Source organism: Pan paniscus, chromosome 2 (assembly GCF_029289425.2).
Source record: "Pan paniscus chromosome 2, NHGRI_mPanPan1-v2.0_pri, whole genome shotgun sequence".
Lineage (NCBI taxonomy): Eukaryota > Metazoa > Chordata > Mammalia > Primates > Hominidae > Pan > Pan paniscus.
In genome coordinates, this window is record NC_085926.1 from 110,101,240 (window position 1) to 110,118,288 (window position 17,049).

Consider the following 17,049-nt stretch of genomic DNA (forward strand, 5'->3'; position numbering starts at 1 on the left):
TGTTAGCCACATTGTACAAACAGTTGAGGCACAGTGAGCCCCTCTCATCAGGGGAAAATCCAGGTTCTCAGACACCAGCCAGGACCAATTTCGAGGAGGCCTTTCTTATGCTAGCAATCTCAGGCCTGCTATATTAACTCTTTTCTGCACATTCCTTGCTCCTAATGCCTCGTATTTCCAGATGTCGTCACAGAATAAGTAACAGGAATACCAGGAATCTTCCTCCTTTTTACCTGTCCTTCCATCTCAAACACTGAATTTATTCCACTATGGTCTTAAAGTCTATGGCAATATAAGCACCTGGTTCCTCCCACCTACGCCTTTCTCAGGGCCAGAGAGGTAGTCTCCTGTGTGGGACCAGCTGGTGAGGCTGGCGTGGAGCCAGGGAAGCATAATTAGCACAGTAGTGCTAGCTTCTGGCGCCTGGCTCCTCACTTTGTGTGATTTTCCTTTAGTTCCAACTACTTAAAAATCAATTAGATGGCAGTCATTAAACACAAGCAGCAATACATAACTAATTGTCCCAGGAATGTAATTCCTGCACACCCTGGGGCTCTGAGTATAGTTTAGCTTCCCTTCTGCAAGCAGAGCATGTCAACATACCTGTCCTGTGAGACATAGTCTAGAGTGATGACTTCATGCTCATCCTCTATCTTCCTGGGGAGACTTCAAGACATGGACTCACATGCTCATTTTCTAGTCACCTCTGTTGTTTGAGTCGATGATGTCACTTCTTCATGGTGGTCTTTGCCAGCACAGAATTGGGAGGTGAGTCAATGCAGTTACTTGCTCCCACTTCCTGTCCTTCATCACTCATTGTTTTAGGCAAACTCGTCAACCCTCTGGGTCTGTTTTCCCATTTATAAAATGTAAATGATTTTGGAATCTGAGTCTATAAATATACCTTGACCCTAATACATGCTAATTCATTGACCTAAACAATTCCTGCACACCCTGGGGCTCTGAGTGTAGTTTAGCCACCCCCACCGTCTCCCAGTACCTGCCTTGACACCTGTGTACCTAGCTAAGCTGCAGGTTTAGTCTAATAAGGAAGTTCGTATTCTTCCTACTCCCTTGGGCCCTTTCCCCAGTCTGTATTCAGTGGAATCTGAGACCCCTTTGCCATAAAACAAACTTTTTATTTTGATGGAGGCAAACCCCTGTATTTTACTCAATTTTGCTGAGTGGAGAAAGCACTTCTGCTTACACTTGCTTGCTGTGTTCAGCCTTTACCCTTGATGCTCATAGTTATGTTTAAGTATGGCAGTCAATGGAATAAATAAGTTTATTATTATATGCAGGTGTTTACTTTTGTTTTTCATTTCCACCTCCCCTACTTTCTTTAGTAACTTATGTTGATGAAGATGAAAATGAAATACTTGAATTATCATCAAACAAAACATTCTTCGTCATGCTGAAGATTCCAGAGGAGTGTGTTGCTGAAGAGGAATTGCCTCACCTGCTCACCGAAAGGGTAATTCCATCTTATATATTGCCTAAGGAGTTCTTGACATTAGAATATGAGTTTTGCTAGAATAATTGGCATGGAGCTATAGAGTAAGTAGCTTCAATTTTGGATTCTTTGTCTGGATTTTAGCAGAAAATGATGCTTATAAATATATTTTATGACCAAATACCACATGTTCTCACTTACAAGTGGGAGCTAAATGATGAGAACACATGGACACGAAGAGAGGAACAGACACTGGGGCCTACTTAAGGGCGGAGGGTGGGAAGAGGGAGAGGAGCAGGAAAAAAAATAACTATTGGGTACTAGGCTTAGTACCTGGGTGACAAAATAATCTGTACAACAAACCGCCATGACACGAGTTTACCTATATAAGAAACATGCACATGTATTCTCCTGAGCCTAAAATAAAACTTTGTTAAAAAAATAAGTAAATGTCTTTACTGTAGTGCAAAGCCAGAGGGAAGATTCCTGGCCTCCAGCTGCATAAATGCTGGAGGACACTGTTCTTTTTACTCCCTTAGGTCCTACATTTAATTCAACCTGTAGTATTTATTGAGGGTCTGTGATGTGCTAGACAGCATGCCAAGTGCCAGGGCCACATTGTCTGTGCCTTCAGTGGTCTCACAGTCCAAGTACAGGAAGTGACTAAAAAGATCGTTTTATAATAATGTGGTATGTTCTAGTGTGTTGTACAATGGCAAAGGAGGGGCATCTGAGCTACCTCAGATGAAGATGAAGGCATGAAAGGCATGTTAAGTGAAGTGATGCTCAGGATGAGTTTTGAAATGAGGTAGGAATGTTCTAAATAAAAAAGCATGGGACATTAAAGGATCTGCAAAGTAGTGTACTGTGGCCTTCCCATGCTTTGTGGTGACAGCTTGTAGAGATGAGGCTAAAAAGGAAGGCAGGGGTCAGGTCATGAAGGCTTTCCCACTCTTCGATAAGGCACCAAAATATTTTAATCAGCAGATTGACACAGATTTTTCCTTTTAGCCTTTCTGTGTTTTGGTGGAGAAAGCCAGGAGGAAGAGATCAGTTAGAAGGTGTTACAATAGTCCAGGTGAGAAATGAGGGAGACTTGAACTAGGGCAGTGTCGGGAAAATAAGGAAGATTTGCGTGAGATTTAAGAGGTATTCTCACTCAACAAGAGTCCATGACAGATTGGGTGGTGGTGAGGAGAGCATGACTCCAAGCTCTGGTTGAGTGATTGGGCAGATGGATGGCGGTGTCAGTCATGGGATGAGAAACCCAGGAGAATGAACCCTCTGTGGAAGGTGGAAGCTCTGCAGCCAGACTAGGACGGTTGGGTGGGGCATCCTGATCATCCTATCAAAGACAAGGTGGTTCACAGCCAGACCCAGAAATTTTGATAAGAAAATCTAGGCAAGAGCAAGCTGCCCTCCATTAGATTCTTCTCTGCCATTGCTAGGTTGAAAGGAGTGAGTGCTGTTTATCTAACTTCCATTCGATTTGATTCCTACAAAAGCTCCTGAAGAGGCGATTCCATCCAGGTCACATCAGAATCAGTTTCTGGGTACCCACGCATGAGATTTCATTGCTTCTTTTATCACAGGAGTTGGTATCCTGTGATGATTACTTCAGGTTTCTCTTTCTCCTTCTCTTCATTTGTATCTTTAAATTTTTTTTAGATTGTTTTAATTTATTTATTTTTATTTTTTATTTCCATAGGTTTTGGGGGACCAGGTGGTATTTGGTTACATGAATAAGTTCTTTAGTGGTGATTTCTGAGATTTTGGTGCAGCCATTACCCGAGCAGTGTACACTGTACCCAATTTGTAGTCTTTTATCCCTCACCCCCACCACCCTTTCCGTCAAGTCCTTGAAGTCTCTTCATTTATGTCTTATCTTCAGCTCCTTTTCTCCTTTCCTTCCACCTGCTTCCTGGGGCAAGTTGCTGAGTGAGATGCTTCGTGCTACTTTCCTCTTGGCTGCTTTTTTAATGGAGAGGTTTTGCATTTGCTGAGCAGAAATAAGATGAGTCAGCATCCACATGTGTCACCTGTTGTATAGTAGACTGTCTATTTCAAAGGCAAATGAATGTTCATTTTTCATTTTACAACCATATATCTTGCACAGAGTCAGATATGAGGAAATTCTGCGGGTATTTTGAGCTCATCACTAGGTAGTGGCAAAGGAACAGAGACTGACATTGATGCCTGTGGTGGGTCCACAGATTTCTTTGAGCCAGTTTCTTCTCTGATAAATGGAAACCAGTGCGCTTTCTCTGTGTACCTCAGGTGCAAATGAGATTACGTAAAAATAACTTGAAAAACATTTTAAAAGAATTATCTTATTTACAAATGATCAAAGTAAGGCATAGTGAGGTGACAGATTCCTGCCCTTCATTCATCAACCAAATATTCTCAGGAGCAAAAATTAGCACTTAAAGGTATTGCTGTCTTCTTGTCAGGTCAATAACTCCTTTCTTCCATTAGGTCAAGTTTCAGAAGTTTCTGGATATAAAAGGTAAATGAAAGTGGGTATTTGTGGGGGGAAAACTATTTTTTTCTCTATACCCACATTCAATGCAGAACACTTCTTTGGCCACGTGTGTGTGTGTGTGTGTGTGTTTTCCACACCAACCAATTATCTGCCACCAGCTGGGTGTCTTGCAATCCAGTTCAATTCTGACATGATCTGCCTGGAGTTAGTGCAGAACCCACAGTTTAAGGGTTCAGCCCCACAAAACTTTCCTCATTTAAGATGCCAGTTACGGGAGGCTGAGGCAGGAGAATGGTGTGAATCCGGGAGGCAGAGCTTGCAGTGAGCCGAGACCGTGCCACTGCACTCCAGCCTGGGCAACAGCGAGACTTCGTCTCAAAAAAAAAAAAGATGCCAGTTACAAGTCTAAGTTGTCACTTGTGCTTCTGACCAACCAGCTGCAAATCGGAGGTCTCCAAAACCCCCACCTTGGGTTTGGTCATTTGCTAGAATGGCTCACAGAGCTCAGGGAAGCATCACATTTATGGGCACACTGTAGAGAATAGAGGATATCAAAAGCCAGATAAAAAGGTACATAGGGCGGACACGTGGGACAGAATGTGGGCATCCATATCCTTTCAGGTGTGCCACTCTCCCTTGTAAATGTGTTCAGCCACCTGGGAGCTCTCCAGACTCTGTCTTTTAGGGATTTTTATGGAGATTTCCTCACTTAGGCATGGTGGATTATTAGCTTGCTCTCCAGCCTCTCTCTCCTCTGGAGGATGGGGGTGGAGGTGGGGCCAAAAGCTTCAGATTTCTTCTTCTTCTTTTTTCTCAAGACAGTTTTCACTATATTGCCTAGGTTGATATCAAGCTCCTGGCCTCAAACGATTCTCCCTGCTCAGTCTCCCGAGTAGCTGGGATTACACACGTGCACCATCCCACTCCACCACACTGGCTGAAAGTTCCAAGCTTCTAGCTGCGGCTTGGTCTTTCTGATGATCAGCCCCCATCCAGCAGCCTGCCAAGAGTTGCCTCATCAGAAATAAAGACACTCCTATAACCCAGGAAACTGCAAGAGATTTAGGAGCAGGTCTGTGTCAGGAGCTGGAGTAAAGACCAAATGTTAGAGTAAAAGATGTACCTGGTGCGCCTATCACTCAGGAAGTAACAAGGGTTTTAGGAATTCTGTGCCAGGAACTGGGGCAGAGACTAAACAGTATACATATTGTTATTATATCACAGTATTGGAACTTTATGCCCTTTCCCTTGACTTTTCTAAACACAGGCCCTGCCATGTGTCACTGCCACAGTGTTCCTCTCAGGGTTGGGGCCATTACTCTGCTTAAGCCAGCCTGCTAGTTACGTGTGAACTACCACACCCTGTGCATGGGTTAGGAGTTAATGATGGCACCTGCCTTATTCTGGAAGCTGGTCTCTAATTAGCCACTGCATCAGACTCAGCTAATCAATTCGCTGAGCTCCTTGCTCAGTTTGCACCAAGCCTCATAGACATTGTGTGGGAGACACAAGACTAAGGGTTGAGGAACCACCCTATTTCACTTCTTTGGGCCCAAAGTGGACAGTGTGACTAACAGCTCCCCAAATGTAAATATGTCCTAAGTACAGCAGAGGAGCATGATCAAAAAGAATCTTCGAGTGAACACTAAAAATGATCTAGTCGACCACTCCATATGTTACCTTAAAATTTTAACTTAAAAATTTGCTGAAAGCCTGTTATGTGCAAAACACTGTGCTGGGCCCTAAAGATTAATAAAGGAAAGAAGGGAAGGAGGAAGCAGAGAAGACTGGAAGGAAGGATAAATATCACCCTTGCCATAGGAAGCTCAATCCAAAAGGAAGAGAAAGACATGAGTGCTTGACATTAGTGCTTGAAAAGATTCTCCTCTGCAGCATCCTCATCCTCCTCCCCATCACAGCATCCCCGTGAAAGCTGCTTTCCTAGTTCCCGAGGTTTCTAAATGACTGTCAGCCTATCAGCAACATCCTGTGCACTGGGGCTTAAGAGCTGTACAATGACTCAGTCATTTTCTCTGAAAGTTTTTGTCACTTTAAGCTTCTTTCCTCCTTGATATTGAGGAGACACTTTCCTTCACTGTATATATATCAATTTCTTCTTCACTGGGTAGTGTGGTCAGATGGGAAGAAGCTGGTTTTTAGTGTTCATAACATGTAGGATTGAATTTTGGCTTCTCCTTTTACTAGCACAGTGACCTGGGACAGGTTTTCTTCATCTCATGGAATGGAGTGCTGTTTAATTTTCCAGTAAAAAGGGGAGATATATTAATGCCCGTTTTGCCAGGTTTTTATAAAGATCACAACAGTAGTGACAAGATTAGAAGAGCAGAAATAGCAGGCACTCTCATCTTTTGTTCTCTCTTTGAGATATGGGTTGTACATGTTGAGTTAAATGGGAGTGTATTGTGGAAGTGCAGCGTCCTTGACATTCCATTTGGAGTTGAGGGGAAACAGGGTAAGCTCCCCATAGGGCACTGCTGTTTTTTGTATGTTCGACTGCTTGTTATTGAATAAAGTAATAGGTCATTAAGCCATAATGGCTGTAGCTGGGGATGGCACATGTTCCTAGTACTACTAGTTTAGGATTCAGATCTCTGAAACACAACTACTCAATGCCTGGGAAAAGATACTTGTAACATAATATCAACAACTACTATCCAGAATATAAAACTAACCACTTCAGATAGATAAGAAAAAGACAGATAAGCCAAGAGAAGGAAAGGAAATGAGTGAGAAATTCAGAGATGAAAAGTCCCAAAGAGTTAATAAACATGAAAAGATGTTCAACCTCACTAGTAAGCGAGGCAGTACAAATTAAAACAACATGAAGCACTATTTTATACTCCTCGGAGTGGTAAAAATTTAAGTTTGGTAACACTAAGTGCTGGTAAGGATGTGGGAAATGGATATGTATACATTGCTGGGAGGGGTGGGAAAGGGAGAACAATTTTGTGAAGTTGGAGATGCACCTACCCTTAAACCCAACAATTCCTTTTCTTGGCATATGCCCATTGGAAACTCCCGCATGTCCAAGAAGAGATGCATGGAGACATTAAGGATGATTGCTTCAGCATAAGTTGTGATGGGGAAAATTGAGAATAGTGCATGTGATCATCAGCAGAGGAATGGATAGGCTGGTATACTCATTTAAAGGAATCTGTGCAGGAGTTAGGTGAATGCCTTTCATTGAGATTTACTTTATGGGTAAATCTTAAATGTAATTTTGAGTGAAAAAAGGCAAGTTTTAGAAGATTGTGTAGAATATGGTGCCTTTTATTTGAATAAAAACACAAATTATATTTTGTTATGATTACATAAATAAGTAGTAATTTGTAAAAATATGCAAGGAAAGGATGCATGCCAGCTTCAGAATGATGGTTAGTACTAAGGAAGAGAGAGAGGAGGAACTGAATAGTATGTAGGAGTCACTTTAGCTTTATTTTGTTTCTTAAATTAAAGGGCCGAACCCAATATAGCAAATATGAAGACATGAAAGCTAGGTAGTGGAAACACAGGTGTCATTATTTTTTATGATGCTTGCAATATTTCATGCATAAAATAAAGCCTCCATATTTTTGCAGTTCCCCTCTTTGTCTCTTTGTCCAGGGGATGTGCTAGACCCATGGCTTAGCATGGCTGTTTGTCTTTACACTGAAGCTCTGGAGAAGGGAGAAAGAAGCCCTGGGCTAAGCAATGTCCCAGGTGCTAAGTGGTCTGTGCTGCTGCTGTCCAGCAGCCATTTTGGGGTCTTCTCTTCTCTCCTTCCTATGGTCTGTGAGGCTTGTGTGGGCTCCAGCTGCTGATATTCTCACCACTAAGGCCACAGGGTACCAGTGCAACTTCTGAGAGAAACTGAGTCATTTGGTCCTTATAAATGGAGTTCTTTTGAAGTAGCATTAACTTGAGTTTTGATTTATGGTGGGCTCAATTCTTGATCCAGAGCTTCCAGATAACGTTGATTCCAGGCTGGAGTGGAATCTCCTCTGCCTTAGAAGCAGTTTTGCTTTGTCAGGTGATGTGTAATATGATCTGTCGGTAATGTGTGTGGTTTAATTTGCTTCTGTTTGTTTTAGCTCACAGATGTGTACAGTACATCGCCCTCTCTGAGTCGTTATTTTACTTCAGTTGAAATAGTGGACTTCAGGTAAGAGTGTGGAACATTACATTTTGCTCTCTTTCTCTGGAAAGAGATCCCCCCACCCCACCCTTTGTCATTTACCTAGCAGGGATTCCCAGAGCCTCAGAGCATGAAGGGAACCTGTAATAGAATCACAGAATGTCAGTGCTGGGAAGGTCTTTTACACCAACAGGCTCAACTCCCTTATTTTACAAATGAGAAAAAGGAAGCCCAGATTAATGGTATAATTCAACCAGGGTCACACAGAAGAGGGGAAAAGCCAGTCCCAGGTAAACCATTTCTGTTTAACAATGAATGCTCAAATAAGCTAAGGGTAGAAGTAGAAATAGATCTCAGGTCGTGCTGTGATGCGAGTGATACATGTATAGGCATTCGCTTATGAGGAGCACAAGTAATACAGGAGTACATTCTCCTTGTTTAGTATTAAAGATGTAAAGAGGGGCCGGGCGTGGTAGCTCACGCCTGTAATCCCAGCACTTTGCGAGGCCAAGGCGGGCAGATCACTTGAGGTCAGGAGTTCAAGACTAGCCTGGCCAACGTGGTGAAACCCTGTCTCAACTAAAAATACAAAAATTAGCCAGGTGTGTTGGTGGGTGCCTCTAATCCCAGCTACTCAGGAGGCTGAGGCAGGAGAATCTCTTGAACTCGGGAGGGGAGGTTGCAGTGAGCCGAGATTGCGCCACTGCACTCCAGCCTGAGTGACAGAGTGCGACTCTGTCAAAAAAATAAAAATAAATAAAAATAAAAAAAAGAAGACATAAAGAGGTATGCACAGGAAAAGTCTACCTTCTGCCTCCTTTCTTCTCCACTGCCACCACCAATAACTAATGCCATTCCCTTCCATGGAGGTAATAGCTGTCAAGAGTTGAGTGTAATTACTTCTGTTCATGTATCTACCATAGGCACCACAAATACTACACACACATAGGATATACACACCCATATGTATTTTTTATTTTTTAAATTTCCTCCTCATCTTTAATGTTCTTGAGACGTAGGCATCAGGGTGTATGTGTGTAGAATCCATTTATTATCCTTTTACATCATTGGGACTATTGGAGATGACTTAAAATTTATATCAAAGCTTCATTATCCATTATGCCTGAGATGTCTCTGGAATATGACCATCAAAAGTTGTATTATATTGAGATTCCCCTTTCAAACTATAAGTTCTCCAAACCCTAATATTAGCAGACCTGGGAGGGGAGGCACATAAAGCAGGTGGTAGGTAGCACCATGGTGTGGGGCCAAACAGACCTGAAGTCTACAGATACATATGGTGCAGGCTGCCTTTGATCTCCTTCTTTAAAGACCCCCAATGGGCTGGGCGTGGTGGCTTACACCTGTAATCCCAGTACTTTGGGAGGCTGAGGTAGGCAGATCATGAGGTCAGGAGACTGAGACCATCCTGGCCAACATGGTGAAACCCCATGTCTACTAAAAATAGAAAAATTAGCTGGGCGTGGTGGCGCGTGCCTGTAAACCCAGCTACTTGGGAGGCTGAAGCAGGAGAATCGCTTGAACCAGGGAGTCGCAGGTTGCAGTGAGCTGAGATCGCACCATTGCACTCCAGCCTGTGACACAGAGAGACTCAAACAAGACAAAACAAAACAGACCCAGTGTACATGGTACTTATGGTGACATCTCTGCACTTTATTTCAAGAAGTCCAGGCAGAGGTCCTAAAGTATTGAATTGAGGAAGAAAAGCCATTGCTTCCCAAAGGGTGCTGCTGCACATGGGTGGGAGGCAGCTAAATCCCTGGCACATGCATTTGTGTCTACAGGGGCATTGTGACCTCAGCCCTGGACTGGCCCAGCTAGAACCTGGAAAAATGCGCTTTGGTTTATTGGCTGCTAGACTCACTCCAGTGGTGGGCAGCTGGGCGAAAGGCCCTGAAAATTGCTCTTTTCTCAAAATTCAGCCTCATGTAAATTTACCCTGTGACCTGCCATGGGGGATTAGGATGGGCTGGCCAGGCCAGGCTAGGTGGCCTGATTTTCCCATTCAGCTTCTGACCTGGTCTTCTGAAAGTCAGACTCTGGCCCTCTTCATTAGCCAGCCCAAATCCTTGCCCCTGGGAATGCAGGGTGGCTGGCTGTGTAGGTGTTGATCATCATTAGCGATAATTAGAGGGCAGAGCTCAGGGAACAAGTTATGACACCTGCAAACTAGGTTAGCTGGATTGCAGTTTGAAAGTGCATTTTTTGGCCCTCCTTTAGTGGCATCCTTGAAACTATGAGTTTCTTCAGAGTCCTGGCTCTCCATTATTCATTTGATCTGCAGGATCTGGCACATCTCCCAGCCATAGTAGAGTTTATAAGCTCAATTGTCAGCCACCTTGTAAGATCGAAGAGTATCGGCCTATGTGACCTGTAGCCAGAAGAGGGAGCTCTTTGCCTATCCTTAGCAGGGGCAGTGGCCTGATTCACACTAATGGGACTGGTGCATCTGCAAAACTTCCCCAAGGTGATAGTCTCAGATGTGGCCTCCCGCTCATTATTTTATTGCTGGTTCTTAATCTGGCCCATCTTAAACAAAAGTAATAGGATAACTATGAATAAACTAAATGTTGAAGTAGCATTTAAAGAGTAGCATTAGACACTAATTAATGGAGGGTAGCCCTTGATTATTTTTATTTTGGAAATGGGAAAAAATGTTCTAGGAAGATGAAAATTCCCTTTCCTTAGGTCCCATTACTGAGAGTTACAGGGCTTGGTTATCTTGCCCTAGGGGCCTCTGGAAATGGGACAGAAAAGTTTCTCACTTTGGGGACAAACCAGGGAAGCCTGATTTGTTGCTGATACACAGGGTGGTCTCTGTCAACGTTCAGAAGTTCTGGACCCAGCCAATGGTAGGAAACTTTGGCTGTGCCTTAAACATTTTCATAGGTCAAATAAAGAATTGGTTAAACTAAATATCCCTGGCACACCTTTGTGGGGGCAATGCTGAGAACATGAAGAAGGAATGTGTGTGGAGAAAAGGGGAGGCTTCCCTGGCTTGCCTTAAGGGATGAAGGCTGGGGTTGGGACAGATGATGGGTCAGGCCTGGGATCTTCTCAGCATCTTGACTGGAGATGGGCACCTCTACCTCTACCTCTGATGGCCTCTCCCAGTGGATTCCTAGAGGATAGGTACTAGGTGGAAGGAGGAGGTTAGGATCACCTCAACTTTTTGTGATGAATCTATGGAAGAGGATTCTTATAGGACAGTATGTTCTTCCAGGACAGAACATTCTTTGCTATTTTGTACTGGAAGAACATGCAAAACTAAAAAAAAAAAAAAAAAAGTTATTGCTTAAATTCATTTCTTGAGTTGCAGTATGATGCTGTTTGTGTTTTAATGTCTTCCATTGCCTTTCAGTGGTGAAAATGCCACAGTAACATATGACCTGCAATTTGGGGTTCCATCAGATGATGAAAATTTTATGAAGTATATGATGAGTGAGGAGTTGGTGCTGGGCATTTTGCTACAGGATTTCCATGATCAGAATATACCTGGTTGTGAGAGTCTGGGGCTTGATCCAACATCCCTCTTGCTCTATGGTAAGTAGAGCAAGTAAAGAAGTCAGAGTTGTGACAATAAACAGGTGAACCAGATTGGGGTCAAATTGGCTTGGTTCGATTTGGCAACTGTGGTGACTTGGTACTGTGTCAGACTATTCATTTATTCGCTCATCCCCTCAGCAGATGGTGTTGCTGTGAGGTGATGTTCCCCTCTCTGTGGAGGCTACACAGTCCGTGCCCTCCATAATTAGACAGTGTAGTTGGGGAGCAATTATGGAAAAGATAATTCAACTATAAAGATGAACATTGCTACATGTTTCCTCATGCAGTTCACCCACATTCTAAGCCCTGTATCCTACTTTACAACATGATTAGCAACCTTTATGGAGATACTGTGGTTTCACAAGAGAAGTAAGAATTGAAGAATTGGAAATAAATGATACAGCTAAATTGCTGAAAGAGTATCTCAATATGGGGAACCTATTTCTTTTTCTGTTGAAGGCCACTGAGACCATTAAGAAATTAATAGAGGGGTATACAAAGACAAGTTTATTCCTTTCCTTAGAAAATTATGACAAATTTACTTGTCAACTTTTAAAATTAAGAACAGAACAAGGAAATAGATATGTTCTTTAATAAATGTAACAAACACCCCATTTATCAGAATCTGAGAACTTTTGACACTCAGAACAAAACCTGACAGAAAGGAAGGTCAGAAGGCCAAATGGCTTCAAGCCCTCAAAATATCCTTCCATTGCTTTGTAGTGAAGCTCTGGCCTTTGCTGCTGATCTCACTTTCTGATACCTCGCTCGGAGGCTTGTTTGCTCTTATTTAGCCCCTAAGGCCAACAATCTTGAATATTTTATGTTCTCATCCACAGTCCATCAGAATCACTTTCTCCACATGAGTAGGTTCTCAGTAAATACTAGTTGAATGAATGAAAGGCAAATTAGAAGTAGTTGTGGTTGGCAGCAGGTGCATTAACGGTCTAGAATCAGAAGCATGGAACAGGGGGTTAAAAGCACAAGTGTTAGTGCATAGTACAAGACAAGGTGTTTATGATGATGATGACACTGTTTCTTGAGGATGAGAGGCAAGAGTAATGTTGGCCTAAGAAGGCAGAACGTTATGTAAAACAGTTCTTAAGAATGCCATTCAGAAGGCCAAATTTTAGCTCACTGGAAAAGTCTCATAAATGGAGATCTTCCTCACAGAGCATCCTGAATAAAGTGTGTCTGTGGGTCAGGCAGACACTATATGTGTGTGGAGTGAAGAGATTGTGCCCCAATTACAGGAATTTAAAAAAAAAAAAAAAAGCCAGGCGCGGTGGCTCACGCTTGTAATCCCAGCACTTTGGGAGGCCGAGGCAGTTGGATCGCCTGAGGTCAGGAGTTTGAGACAAGCCTGGCCAACATGGTGAAACCCCATCTCTACTAAAAATACAAAAATTAGCCGGGCATGGTGGCAGGTGCTTATAATCCCAGCTACTCAGGAGACTGAGGCAGGAGAATCGCTTGAACCTGGGAGGCAGAGGTTGCGGTGAGCCGAGATCGCATCATTGCACTCCAGCCTGGGTGACAAGAGTGAAACTCCATTTCAAAAGAAAAAAAAAACCACAGACCTCCAGCCTCCTCCTGTGTAAAGAGGCCTGCGATGCCTGTGGGGGCTGCTGCTGTGGTGTGGTTGGTCTTGATTTTCTTAGGCCCCTTGCAAAAATTGTTACTGGCTCTTTCCAAATGGAGGCCAGGGAGATGGGCAGAGGTCTGAGGAAAGGTTTAAGAGGCTTCCAAGGCTGAGAGGTTCAAATAGTACAGGATAAAGGGCAGGCTGCTTGTGAGACCTGAGGAGGGCTCCCAGAAGACCCTGAGCTTGGCCAAAGAGACTCAGCTGTTTCCCCAGGGCTTGGTGCTCCAGCAGGTGCTGGGAAGGCAGCTGTGAGTGGAACAAAGTCTCTGCTCTTCTGGAAATTGCATTCTTTCTCTCAGACATTTCTTCTGACGGGACATGCTGAGAAAATGTGGGGTTTTCTGTGACCCCATGTCCCACTTTCCAGAGCATGAATGTGCAATATTTGAGCCATTTTATGTTTTCAGAATGTGAGTGTCACTGCCCTCTCAAAGGGAAGGGTGCACAGAGAAGCAGTTGGGAAGTGAGGAAAGAAGAGGACTCATCGCAGGCATGCAGGCAGATGGGGGATGAGCTCAGAGGCAAACTCTAGAGAAAGGGAAAATGTGTCAGGGAGAGGCCCAGGGCCCTGGGAGGGACCAAGAGGGATGGAATGAGTTCTTACGCCAGTTTCTACGTGCTCATGAGCTGTGGGCTTGGGGGATTACCATCCCCGCCCTGTGATTACCCAGGCAACTAGTTTCCCACAATGGTAATGTTCTTAGTCTTCAAAGAGCAAAGATTCTTAAAATTGTTTGGTTTGTGTGCCCCTTAGAGAATTTGAAGACAGCTGTGTACCTTCTCCCCAGGAAAAAAAAAATGTACCTACTTCTCCCCACAACACAAAATTGTACAGACAATTTCAGGGATTCCGAGTATTTCCCTGAGGCCAGCCTATGGTCCATTTGGGGTTTGTATATGTGCGCTTTAGAAGCAGAATCCAAAATTAGATTGTAATTTAGATTCCTGAGGGGTTTTGTGTGTGTTTGTTTCTCATTCTCTAATTTGGAAATACGGCGATTATTTTGACCTGACTGCATGCATATTTGGATGCCTTATAAAAATAAAAACTTTACTTAAAATATAATGATAAAGGAATTTTTTAAGTCCATCATCCCTCACCCTTCCCTATCTTTGGTCTTCTTCACCTCCTAGATGAGTGGGGCCCTGGGCTAGGAGGGGGAAGTCTGTTTTACAGAGGTCGAAGAATAGGTCAGCATCATGAGTTATTTTGGACACAGAGGAGGTACTTGGTACTGTTCTCACATGGGAAGGAGTCAGCTAGTAGACTGAGTAGGGAAAAAGGGCAAAACCAGGATTTTTGTGAAAGAGAAGAGGAAAAAGCCCCAGGTAGGGAGAATAGTGAATCTTGTCAGTCTTGTCAGTGGTGGCGAGGCTGGACTCCTGGTCTGTAGACCCCGGCGGGCTCCCCCTGTGTTGTGTCTGCTTGGGGCTTTGCATCTGCACCTGCTGTGCCCTAGGGTTCACACCATTTCTCTCATCAGAATTTCTCACAGTATATTTTACACGTTTTAAAAACGGAAATTTTAGAGTTTATGGTTAGATTATGAAAAGGGACTGGATGTTAAAATGTCCTTAGCACCCAAAAACCACATCATCAAAATTATTTCTCATGCATCCTACCCAAACAAATAAGCAAGAAACAATAAATGTCATTTGCCTTTTGAAATGTATTCAGAGCGGTGTGTGTGTGTGTGTGTGTGTGTGTGTGTGGACTGAAGACAAAATTTCCTCTGTTAGGAATGTATAAACCTTGCAATTTTATCTAAGATTTTATACTAAAATTCAATGAAATGAAATGAAAACGTAAGCATTTAATAGTGGTTTTAAAAATCAGTAACTTTTGTTCATCTGTGTTTTCTTTTTAGAATGAAGTGATGGAGGCTGGTCTCTGTCTGAAAGCAGTGCTCTACCAAGTCCTGGAGATGAAGGGAATTCACTCTGTTTTGCAGAAAAGATTCTGTGGATTAATACAGAAGCACCAGCAACAACCAGAGGGGTGGAGACTCCTTTCTCTCCCGATTCTGCAGTCTGGCTCCAAGCCCAGTAAAACAGCTCCTGAGCACTGCTTCAGCTGGGTCCAGTCTTGACAAAGGCAGGAAGCCAGCTAGGGTGGGGGCGATAGGGTCAGCGGGTATGTCCCACTGTTGGAGGTCACTGGTATTCTGTTTGTTTTTGTTTTGTTTTGTTTTGTTTTTTGAAACAGGGTCTCGTTCTGTCGCTTAGCTGGAGTGCGGTGGTGTGATCATGGCTCACTGCTATTCTTGAAGCACTCCACCCACCTGGGCTACTTTTTCTTTAATGCAGAGGTGCACTGTCTTCTTTTAGGTGGGATCGCGTAAGCATGAGCTGGTAGAGCACGGAGTGGCAGGCAGCCAGGTTAGGAAGACTAAGCCAATTATTCACTGAAGTCACCCTCCTCCCCTCCCACCATTCGATTTGATCTACCTCTAAGCCAGGCTGTGAAGAAAAGGAAGGCACTTTAGAAGACCTCAGCAGTGTGGTTCTGTGTCTACTTCCATGACCTGTACCTGAGTATCTTAGCCAGCCAGCCTTAGGCACACCACCAAGGTTACTTTGAAATCTATGTATATAGCTAGTTACAGACGGGAGCTATGTGTTTCTTCATTATTTTGCAGCTCCTCGTTGTTCCTGTGATTCCTGAACACCTTTTTGGAAATATGGGTCTCTGTGAGTTTTGAGCACACTACTATCACTTTGGATAGTTACTCCATTTATATTTTTATAAACTTCCATTAGAGAATCATTAAGGCTGTTTAATATCTGCTCTGGATATTACGCATTGGCTTTTTGTTGCCTAGTGCTACAAACCTTCCTGTGGGACTCAGTGTCTTCAGGCAATGATTGTGTATCCTGTTACGGATGGTTGTGATACAAGAAGAACCACTCTTCTTTGAAAATAAACTCTTGGAAGCTTTTGCCAGCTATTTGGGGGGTAGGAGGAATATTAGCAACTGTATTGGTTGTCTACAGATACAGAATTGCCTGTTGTGAGGGAACTGATTGTTTTGTTGGGAAAAGAAATTTACCAGGAGAAAGAGTTTTATGCTGTATTGTGAGAGATCTCGCCTCTCAGTTAAATGAGCCCTGGGTTAAAGTCAGTGTGAAGGGCAGCTGTGTGTGGGCACGAGCCAGAGTGTCTGCCTCAGACTAGATTTGACTTGAGTTCTTTATGACCCAGGACTCTGGATAATGTGAATTTGCTTTCCTATTTAACTAGAAGATACATGTACTATAGATCATTGTCTCATTTTAGTGATTGTTCCTTAAACTAGTGAAACTAGTGGATTTCTCTTCTTCCTCTTTATTTTTTGCATGTCAAATGTGAACCTTAGTGTATTTGTATTTTGTAGAAAATAATGAAAAATTTTAATGGAGAATGATTTAAAAACATTTACAATACATTATTTTTGCATCTGTGTTGTTGCATTCCCATTGGCTGAGCTTTGGGCTGGGTTTTTGTTTGTTTGTTTTTTGCAGTAAATGGTGTTGAACATAATTTTTTTCATTTCCCTTAGGGCAGCTTCCTCTTCTGGGTGAATAAGATCAAGCCAAGTTTGGCTGGGGCGGCCTGGGTTCTCCTCTCTGTTCCAGCAAGAGCAGGCAGAGGCCATCCCCTCCTCTTTCTCTGAGGCCCTCTCTGGCAGGACTTGGTATCTGAAAGGGCTTGGACTTGAAGGAACAGCCTGTTCATGTCTGGAGGCAGGATTTGGTTTTGTTCTTCGCTTCTTCTTTGGAAAGCACCA

At 43.3% G+C, this 17,049-nt stretch overlaps 1 protein-coding gene across 1 annotated transcript in view; it reads left to right on the forward strand.

Annotated features, from left to right (window-relative positions):
- The window catches only part of C2H3orf52 (chromosome 2 C3orf52 homolog), a 31,884-nt gene extending 15,161 nt beyond the window's left edge, over positions 1-16,723 (forward strand). Inside the window, exons 3-6 of the mRNA XM_003825086.4 lie at positions 1,347-1,474; positions 8,027-8,097; positions 11,453-11,634; positions 15,151-16,723. Coding sequence (XP_003825134.3) covers positions 1,347-1,474; positions 8,027-8,097; positions 11,453-11,634; positions 15,151-15,155 — 386 coding nt within the window. The 3' untranslated portion in view covers positions 15,156-16,723. The remainder of the gene's footprint in view (positions 1-1,346; positions 1,475-8,026; positions 8,098-11,452; positions 11,635-15,150) is intronic.
- The last annotated feature ends 326 nt before the right edge of the window (positions 16,724-17,049 follow it).